The sequence below is a fragment of the Mycetomoellerius zeteki genome, unplaced genomic scaffold (genome assembly GCF_001594055.1).
Source record: "Mycetomoellerius zeteki isolate Tzet28-1 unplaced genomic scaffold, Tzet1.0 scaffold54, whole genome shotgun sequence".
Classification (NCBI taxonomy): Eukaryota; Metazoa; Arthropoda; class Insecta; order Hymenoptera; family Formicidae; genus Mycetomoellerius; species Mycetomoellerius zeteki.
In genome coordinates, this window is record NW_017257544.1 from 115,105 (window position 1) to 125,881 (window position 10,777).

A 10,777-nucleotide genomic window follows, 5' to 3' on the forward strand; every position below is an offset into this window, starting at 1 on the left:
TCCGCGAGATGTATTTTATAATAGTTGAGAGAAATAGATTTTATATATTAAATCGATTTATTTTTTAAGTAAGTTTTTAGTTATCGTTTCAAACGTCGTGTCATTCGTGAATAGCAGGATGCGGGCGCGGATGCTTAAAGAAGCGCGACCGTGTCGAGTTTCTCCTATTTCCGGTCGATTCTCGAGATTAACACGGAACGCCTTATATAAATTATGACGTAAAGATACACACGAGATTTACTTACTGTTGTGTTACCATCTATTGTAATACCACAGAAAATATTGAGATGTAGAAATTTTAATTTGGATAATGCATATTGAATGTTATACCGATAACACAGCACTCGTGCTATCTGTATTTTGATAATGATCGAATTATTGTTGTGTGCGTTTACCAATGTAAGGAGAGTATTAAAAAAAAAGAATCAACTGTCAACTTGTCTGCATAACGTTTTTGCTAACCCATCGCTATTTTATCCTGTCATCCTAGTATAAACATTTAATCATCTGTCATCATAACTAATGCATGTGAGTATAAATGTATACTCGATAAAATTTCATCCATCAGTAAATTTGGCGAGCTAAATCAAAACAAACAAGAAAATTTCTTTGCATTTGTATGCCATGTTTACAGTTCCCACGTGTACAGAGCTATTTTTTTAAAATAAAAACAAAAAGATAAAAAAGACGGTTATCAGTAATAAATTGTCAATAATAAATATTTAAAAAGAGTAATTTTTAGAATATATTCGGCTTCAACATTTGCAGTTTTAGAAATTCCAAGGGACTACGAATATGCAATGGTTGTTCGCGCGGCATTGATTTTGCTCCGGGTTTACGTGATCGTTCATGGGATAATAATCGATAACGGTAAACGAAGTTGTGCAGACTATCGACTGGCGTATGCAGCTGATGTAGCAGCGTTGTACACAAAGGCAGCAAACACGACTATGAACTATGAGCACCACTGACTCATGCGGAAATACGGTGGGGATGGACCCGAGGAGGAGAGTAGGTAGAGGATGCTGTTGGCGTGCTGCGGCTATTGCTTCGGTACTGTTAGTGTTGGACGGTGTTGGATATCGTTCGTGTGACAACGCGACCGTGCAAGTTCCCTCGCGAACTCGCAGCTGTTTATACCGATCTGAAATCGCGCGTGTCGTGTCGTTCCATTTACTAATCTCTACAAATTTGAGAGTGGCAATCGATCAAATCCAGAAGGCAAGTAGACAAGTAGAGTTTGAAACGTTTTCACCTGCATCTTCGCACCTGCCCTTTCCTTTTCTTTGTTTCTCACAATTTCTATATATCATTTGTAGGCAAATGATTGTACGGTCTTTTTTCACGGATATCTACATCAGATCTACATCGGTATTTTATCAGAATGTTTATGGTACATTTTTAATTAATTTTGTAATTAACATAATTTTCTCTGGAAATGTAATGCAACAGCTGAGTTGAGTAAGTTACACTCATATGTCGCATAATGAATTTTACGATCGCGTCTATGTGATAGCTATCGTTACACGCGAGGTCCAAGGTCAAAAATTGCCTGACACATTTGCGACCGTCGCGTACAACGTGCATTCCGTTTTCGCCATAAAATAGTTTTTCATAAAATACAATTTTTATTTTATTCCGCAAAAAATGTCGATATTTAAAATGACTTGTGGAGAACGACTCTGCATATCTAATAACTCGACATTTAAAGCGTACGATAAGATACTTCGTTTTATGTAACTTGGAATCGACTGCAATTATCTTGGGGGCAATTTTCCTTCGTTAAATGTAAATAACGTTACGTTGTAATTGCCACTTATTTTTTTCTCGTTTTGCGCTTCACACTTTTAGCACAACCACGTGTTAACCGGCGAAGCTGTATCACGCCGAGAGTGTAGTAAATTACTGATTACTAATCAGGCGCGATTACGTGATGTTATCATTAAGCATATTACAATGACGTCAATCAGAAATTCGTCACATTTCCTAAGATCGATGAAGAATGACGGTCGCCAGCACGCGGTGCCGACTGTATCTTGGCATGATGTAAAACGCATTTGTGGTAACATATCCTTGTGATATCGATATGTGTACAAAGACGAGCATTGTAAGATTTGGAAGGATAAATACGGAAATTCTCCGAGAAATGTAGATGGATTAAAAATAATCGAATTACTTAATTACAAGAATTGAATTGCTTGAATGGCAAAATACAAAATTGTGTTAAAAATGTCTACATTCCTCTTCCCTGAGTAAACTACATATACATACTTCTACTGAATCATTCGTATTGATCTTTGCCGGTCACGAACTAACAGTACCAATGCAGCTAAATGTTAAATGAAAACGTACTTATTTTGATGTGTTTTAGTTCTTGCTAAAAAACGACTAAAATTTTTCAAAATTTTTTAAAATTTTATTCTCTTTTTATTATTTAATTGTTTAATCTTTCTTAATGCATGCTGGCACCGATATTGAATTTTAAACAAAAAGTTTTATATTTTTATACGCGAATTTTATCGAATAAGGCTTTAAAAATCCCAGCTTTCGAGTGACAATATGAACAGTTTTGCAGAGATTTTATCTCGGTTTTATTTTTATATTTTTAAAAGCTTGGGAAACACAATAATAAAAAATATAATACATTCAAGGCTCAGAAGAATAAATCAAATTTAATAACCTATAAGCCTATATGAGCCAACCACAAGATTTTTAATGTGAACAATAATTAGTTACATAAATGAACAGTAAACGTTTCGACCTACGGTTAAGGTCCTCTTCAATACACTGTTTTTAACAATTAATTACATATAATAACTTAACAAATTAATACGCGCTTAAACTTAATAATAAACCTCATATGTCCACAAAATTATTGTGGTATTGTCCGAGTGCATCATGGGCTGCGTTTCGTTATTCACTGTCAGTACTGGCAACATTGCTCATACCGTTCCAATATATGTCGCAGTACACTTCCAATATACTTTTCCATCTATATGACGTCATAAATTTTTGCGTCACTTCCTACTTCTATTACTGCGGCTGGCGAAGATATGAATATAATTAATAATTCCAAATTTTATTAAAATTTAAAAAATTATTTATTTCTACACAGTCCTACCAAGTACTATTAAATCCGTTTCGTTATGTAACGTTGTAACGTCATAAAAGTACTATTAGTAATTTCAAAACGCTTCTGCAGTACTACTTTATGACGTCATATTACTGACAGTGAATAACGAAACGCAGCCATGGTCATCAAATTGGAAAGTTTACTGTATTGTACAATATCACTTTATTTAAACTAAATATATATATTATTAATGTCAATTGTAAATAAATTCTGTATAACGGACGAACTTACATGATTGTCATAATTGCACTCATAAGTTTGTATTATTACATGTTCCATTGGACTGATAAGTTCACTATATAGAAATGAAGAAACTGAATCAAAACAATAGAAATAAATTACTTCAATGTTAATTAAAATTCTTAATTCACTTACATGAAACTACACGGAATAAATTAAGACACATTATCTCAGTTCGGTAAATAACATTTAACTAAAAAGTTTCGATAATAAAAAGCTGAAAAATGGTGCATTGACAGAAAGATTAATAACTCAAAGAACAAAATTAATTTCGAAAAACATTCAATTTTTAATAGAATATCTTTCTCTTTTTATTCTGTTTTAACTCATCTATTTTTTCTGTTTTTTACAGATTGGAAATTCTCAAGCGATTCGAAGAATCGGAATCTTCGCGCTTGATAGATACACGAAGAAACATTGATCTTTTAATGAGGAAAATTAGAGGAGCTCAACAATTGCAGATAAATGGTTTGATACACGCATTTGATGTCCTTGGTTCGGATGATCTTTAATATTGTACGAACCATCCGTTTTTCAAGAAATGTCAAACAAATTTCTGTTAGCCTCGTCTGTGTTGTTTACTTAAATGTTTAGCTTTGAGGAGACCTCAAACATATCGTGAAAATGACAAATTGCAACGAAGAGATGTTTAATTCCTGACAAAAAGGAAATCTGATAAAATTAGAAAATTAATTAAATTTAATATTATATAAGCTATTCCGAGATATCGGAAGAATCTTAAGAAATATAGTCTTAATATCCTACAACAAATAAATATCTATGTTTTGAAAGAAACTATCGTATCAACGAGGTAACGGAGAAACTGATAATCCAGAATCTTCCGAGTTATCTCTGAGATAATAAATTTTCACGCGAACGAGTTAAATTCATAACTCTTGAGAATTCATCTATTATCAAAAGAAACTCTTTTATTGTAAATTTACGAACCTGTCAAGTTCTGATAACGTATGATAAAAAACACTGATAACACATAATAAATTTAAACGTGACGAGGAATACACGTGAGAATACGCCTAGTTCATTTCGTATTGCTGTAGAAGGTGAACATACCAAGTACATTTCCTTCGAAACGAAGGAGCGAGGCAAAACGAAAATAGATTTTTTAAACAATAGTCCTATTGACCGAAATGATTCTTGCGAAACGCGAAAAGTGCGTATATTAGAGCTAATAAGTTTGTGCCGTTTCTGTCAGCATAGCTTACATTATATAATCGCGTCAGGTGGTTCAATCATACAAACGATGACCTTGAGGATTTCTTACCGGTGGACCGTCAGCTTGGCTGTTTCGAGGAAACGAAACCGGAGATGATGCCGAAGAGGAGCTGACATTAGTTGTCGCATTTGGTTATCCCATTTTGACGAGAGGACGAAACTCTCTTGGGGGATGTCACAACCTTTTTATCGGCGAAAGTGCAAGCGTAGCACTTGGAGTTGAGGAGAAATAAGAAAGATAGTAACCACGTGAGACACGATTCACATGCTCGATAAAAGATGACTGTCTCTTACACTGCCGAGGTAGCCACTTGCAGGGGCCTCGGTTGCTTCCTCAAGTTATTACTCAGGTGAGTTTTGACTTTTTAGCATTTGAGAGATTGATTAATTGTCAACTGGAATAGATTATATTTATTAAAAATTTTGAGCTATTTTTTGCATTTTTCTTTTATTGGATTTATCATTCGATTAATCTTTTTTATTTTATTCATCTCTATTTTTCTGTATTTTAATATATCCCTGAATTTTTATTTTTTATTTTTCAATATAATGCTATTTTTATCACTCGATGTGTTAATTTTGCAGCTGTCTATATTTATTTTTCTAGATTTATTTCCTTTTTTGTACTCTTTTTTTATTTTTCTTCTACACGATTGAAACAGCAATTATAATTTACATAGATATAATTTATATGTTTTCTTGTTTTACTAATCGTTTCATGTACAAAGTTGATGCATGAGTTTGTAAATGTCAATGATATTCACATAGATCGCGTTCCTGAGAATAATACCGCGAATAGATTGGAATACTTCCAATTGCAAGTAACAAGTGGCGAACATTTCTAACGTGTTTGTATAAAAATATAACACTCTTCGTCATTCAAAGTTAATACACCTCAAACATAATGTCGCTACTAGCAGCGAAGCATTCATAATATAAATAAGTCAAGATATGAAGTAGGATTATTGACTTTCAGCTCGATAATAGCACACAAGTTACGTTATCGCGTTTTATTGCTTTGTGATTTTAATATATCATCAGATTTTAAAGTGCATTGTCGCTATTGAGATTAATCGCTTACCTAGCAAATAGATGAGATCGCTTATTACGAGACAATTATCACACCTTGACAGATGTTTCGCGTCTGCATCTAATTTACGAGTCGCGCGATTTTGTTTCAGATGGCGAGCGAGCATTTACAAACTTGTCTGGCTCGATCTGACACTCTTCCTCTTCATCTACTACTCCCTCTCCGGTATTTACCGATTATTATTGAACGAGGAGCAAAAGAAGATATTTGAATCTGTGGTATCATATTGCAACGAGTACAGTGACCTGATTCCACTGTCATTCGTCCTAGGTTTCTATGTCAGTATCGTCATGACCAGATGGTGGAATCAATACATGACGATACCATGGCCCGATTCCATCGCAGTCTTCGTATCAGCCACTATACATGGGAACGACGAACGCGGCCGTCTAATGCGTCGAACGATCGTTAGGTACCTTGTGCAATGTAATGTTATCATCTCAAATATCCTATTGCTTGTGGCCGAGCGTGGTGACTTCTCTCATATGCCTGTGGTGCGCACGCTGATTGTACAGTCATATGGGACCTACAGTTTAACGTCGATTCCGAACGACGAAATTTTTATTAGAGAAGTGCCCTTGGCAAAGATACTCTCGGTGGTTTGCCATTGCCTTCCGAGAGGAGATACGAGCATAAATATTTTTGGTTCTGCCGGAAATCGAACCCGGGATTTCTAGCATAGCGAACCAGTGCGCTGTCTGCTGTGTCACGCTCGCTCTCAAAATGTAAAATTATAGCATCCGTAAATTACGACTAGATTTAAGGGGATGCTAAAGTCGTCCTGTTTTACCGTGATTATGTTTTAGGAGAAATCTCTGAATTGGCTTCACGGATTGCAAAATTTTTTTACAGACTTAAAGAACGCATAAAAAGAAATCCCGAAAAAAATACGATTTCACGAGAAAATCGGAAAAAAATTAAAAAATTCACTTTTTCTGATAAAAACAACGTACAACTGTCACCTGAAGTTAACATTTGCTTGATATAAAAGTTTTACAGTTTGTAGATTGAAAATAAGCGTGAGGCGGGATTTAGATTACTTGAACGAACAATACTGAGTTTGTGGAATTAAGATTCAAAGCGTAGAAAAAAATATTTCTCCTAAAACGAAATTACGTGCTTTGCAAGGATTTACTTTTTTCCTCTTTTCCTCTTTTCGAAAATCCTTTTCCAGGATTAAAGTATACACATTAATACTTTAATGATTAATAGATTAATACACATTAATCTGCACCACCTCCTAATTTTGCGTCTACTTTAATCCTGTAAAAGGATTTTTTATTCCGTTCAGTCAATTCGAAGATTTTTATACGACTGTAATGTGATAATTGGTCACTCCAGTATTCCCTTAATTTCTCTAATAAAAACAAAATTCCTTTCTTTCAGGTACGTGTGCGTTTGTCTGACTATAGTCCTAACAAACGTCGCGCCGCGTGTAAAAAAGAGATTTCCTACTCTAGAGCATCTCGTGGAGAGCGGCTTGTTGCTGGACAACGAATTAGCGATATTTCAAAGCCTAAATGCGAAATTCCCGAAGCCAAGTAAACATTGGCTGCCGATAGTTTGGGCTTCCAGTATCGTGACTCGAGCCCGACAGGAAGGTCGAATACGTGACGATTTCGCGGTGAAAACTCTAATTGATGAACTTAATAGGTTCCGCGGGATGTGCGGCAGTATATCGCACTACGACACAATCAGCGTACCGTTAGTGTATACTCAGGTAGAAATAGAGACTACTTAAATTAATAATTCCGGAAGGCAAAGCAATAGTCGTAAGAAATTTTGAGAAGTCGGGCAGAATAATTAAATATTTAATGTAAAAGTATGTTTAATAAATAAAAAGAATCACGTAGTTTATATATCAGTTTGTTTTCTTCGCATCTGAATTCTAAATTCTATTTTTATTGTAGGTTGTAACATTAGCCGTTTATACATACTTTTTGACTACCGTGATGGGTCGTCAGTGGGTTCAAAAGTCAGACTCGACCATAGATCTGTACTTCCCAGTATTCGCAACATTGCAATTTTTTTTCTATATGGGCTGGTTGAAAGTAGCCGAAACGTTAATCAATCCATTCGGCGAGGACGACGATGACTTTGAAGTAAACTGGTTAATTGATCGCAATTTGCAAGTAAGAATTACTTCCTCATCGTTTACTTTTTTCTCTCTTAAAATTCTAAAATAATGTTATTTTTTGTTTTTAAGGTAAGCTATCTAATTGTCGACGAGATGCATCACGAACATCCTGAACTCATACGTGATCAGTATTGGGATGAAATATTCCCCGCGGAACTCCCGTATACCGCCGCAGCACAACTCTACCGCGAGGAACCTCCTGAACCTTCAACAGCCGGCATACAATTGTCCGCCGCACAACAAGAATTGCAACCATCGTCGATTAAAATTGACGAAATGATGCCGACGGATGATCAGAAATTCCGCTCCGACATCGCCGACGATGCTGCATCAGGAATACATTTTATTGCAGGAAAGCTGTCCCGGTAACTACAGATTACTCTACATTTGAATATATTTTATTTAATTTAAATTTAACCTGAAGCACGTCTATTCACATTTCATATTTTTAATGCAAACTCAGAAGCAATACAGATAGCACCGAGAGATTAATAAGGTAGCTATTTATATCTTGTGATGAAAGATTAACGAAGAGTAAAACTTGTTGAAATTCAAAGCACATATAATAATTTCATTTTAATAATATAAATATTAAATATAATGGTAATAATAACGTTAATAATAACCAGGATTGGCAACGTTACTTCATAAAAATAACTCGTTACCGTTACCGTTTTTTTTCCTAAAAAGTAACTCGTTATTGTTACTCGTTATTGATTTGCAAAAGTAACTCGTTATCGTTCTTCGAAACGTAACGAGTCGTTACTTTTTTATTACTTTTTTTTCTTGACACTAATAAAATATAGCGTTTTTCATTGACAGAACTTATGCGCACTCAGTGCACATTAAAATCTTTGTACATAACTCTAAATGTATAAATGAGACATCTCAATTGATGAAGTGCCTAAAGTATATTTTATCAAATAGCATAATAAAATGTATCGAGGATTTCGCGGTTTAATTCGTTTCTATAATTTTATTAACCATACATATTTACGTCGATTGTACAGCCGCTTTAAAGTGCACTGAATGCGCACTAGTTCTGCCAATGAAAAACGCCATTATACGCGTAATTAAATTTCTACGCTATACAAAATACAAATATAAAAAGATAGAATTCTATTTTTTAGTATAGGAATAAAACTCAAAAACTGATAAATGTATTAATACGCTCTAATTACAATTAAAACTTTTATATAAATAGAAATAGAATAACGATAAAAGTAACTAGTGAAATCGTTACCATTACCCCAAACATGTAACTGCATTACAATGAGCATTATTCAGAAGAAAATGTAACGTTGTTACCTAATCGTTACCTAAAAAAGTAACTTGTAACGGTAACGACGTTACAAGTAACGCGTTACTTGCCAACCCTGGTAATAACATTAGATAATAAAGTCGTACTTTTAGAAAACATTACGATTTATAGTATATTATTATAATATTGATGTGAAAATGGTAACTTATCTTCAAGATTCTAAAGTTCTGCTAATTTTCTATTAGAAGCACCAGTAGAGTGAGCAATCGAGATCGCAATATCAGTGGCGGTTCGACTCCTAGCAATTTGGGTGAATCCCTCACGAGGGTAGCCAGCGTCACTAATGCACTTAAGCGATTGTTTAGCAAGGATGACAGGCCGGACGGAGGTAGCACGAGTGCCGTTAAAACCACGGGAAAGATGCCGAGCATGGGTTCAACGGCTTCGTTGCAGCCACGACCACCTGGTACGTTGTTTGTTTAACTAGAATCCCGATTTTGTAACTCTTAATGACAATGCCGATGTCGTTACATTGTTGTTGCATAAATTTTATAAAAAAAAATGACGCAATGACAATATAATCGATACCGATACGTTAAGAGTTACAGAATAACAGCTTAGATATTGCATTAAAACGATTTGATTAAGACCAAAACAATAATGTCATAGGTGCAAGTGGCTCCATGAGAATAGGCGTCATTGAGGAAGTGGACGAGCAGATGACATTGACATCGTTAAGGCAATCGAACGAAAGCAGGCCTCACGTACAAAATATATTTGCGCAAGGTCCGCCACCGCCGAGTGATCCTGTCGACGTTCCTGGTGTCGCACAATCTTACAGTCGTGAGATATTCTCCAGGAGTGCACCCGCACATGCAGGAGCTTTAACGATAGTTGGCAGTGCAGAATCCACGGGCGAAAGGCGGAGCATTTTAAGGTTGATAATTTAAGGCCAAAAAATCAATTCTGATTTCCAATATTTGTAAATGTATATCAGAAAATTCGTAACTGCGTGTATGACATAAATATGAATTGTCTGGAAATTTCATTACCGGTTTTATAGCCTTAAAAATGATAATTATATCGAATAGGGGATCCTGTCAAGGTCATGGGAGGGTTCCTCTATTCGGTATATTTACCTTAAATTTTATTGGAATTAAATTCCACTAGCATCATTTCATTAGAATCAAATTTGATTAGAAACTTGAAAATTAAATTTGGCGTTTCAGTTATAATGACAGCATTTTAATTTTCCTAAAATTTACTTTTTTTTTCTCAGGACACAAGAATCCGCACCATCAATGAGGTCGAGTACCACTTATGAACCAGCACCTAGTTACACCGGTAGTGGGTTAAACGACGACATACCCAGCATGTCAAGCACCTCCTCTTGTAGTGACAATGGCACAAGCGAATTTACGAAATTAAAAACCGAGAGGAAGGAGCGAAGGCGTAACTGGAAACTCACTCGAAGTGCCAGTGGTCTAAACGAAAATGAATCTAGAAGCCCTCCTGATTCGGAAACTCTTCTGCTGACGGAATTAGCGGACGCGTCGCGACGAAGTATGAAAGAACGCGATGAAAACGATGAAATTTAGAAAGAATACGTCGGTTTTCGACGTTAATTCGTCTAATAGGTCTGAATAACATTCGATCGTAAGAAAATAACGTGACAATACATCA

The 10,777-nt window shown here is 35.3% G+C and overlaps 1 protein-coding gene across 3 annotated transcripts; it reads left to right on the forward strand.

The window, feature by feature from the left end:
- Positions 1 to 4,051: 4,051 nt before the first annotated feature.
- On the forward strand, positions 4,052 to 10,777 carry LOC108727813 (bestrophin-4). 3 transcript variants are annotated; one of them, XM_018456068.1, is made up of 10 exons: positions 4,052 to 4,544; positions 4,615 to 4,956; positions 5,788 to 6,108; positions 7,083 to 7,416; positions 7,607 to 7,828; positions 7,903 to 8,198; positions 8,297 to 8,329; positions 9,340 to 9,560; positions 9,764 to 10,031; positions 10,374 to 10,777. In XM_018456068.1, the coding sequence occupies exons 2-10, from the start codon at positions 4,886 to 4,888 to the stop codon at positions 10,690 to 10,692; spliced, it is 2,085 nt and encodes a 694-aa protein (XP_018311570.1). In that variant the 5' UTR covers positions 4,052 to 4,544; positions 4,615 to 4,885; the 3' UTR covers positions 10,693 to 10,777. The 3 variants fall into 3 exon arrangements, with proteins under 3 accessions (XP_018311570.1, XP_018311569.1, XP_018311571.1); XM_018456067.1 differs by having other exon boundaries at positions 4,052 to 4,956; XM_018456069.1 differs by lacking the exon at positions 8,297 to 8,329 and having other exon boundaries at positions 4,052 to 4,956.

Excerpts from the sequence above, each read along its gene's own strand:
- LOC108727813 (XM_018456067.1), top strand. The coding sequence starts at position 4,886 with ATGACTGTCTCTTACACTGCCGAGGTAGCCACTTGCAGGGGCCTCGGT. Across the intron at positions 8,330-9,339 it reads AGCACCGAGAGATTAATAAG|AAGCACCAGTAGAGTGAGCA; the intron begins GTAGCTATTTAT and ends ATTTTCTATTAG. Across the intron at positions 9,561-9,763 it reads GTTGCAGCCACGACCACCTG|GTGCAAGTGGCTCCATGAGA; the intron begins GTACGTTGTTTG and ends ATAATGTCATAG.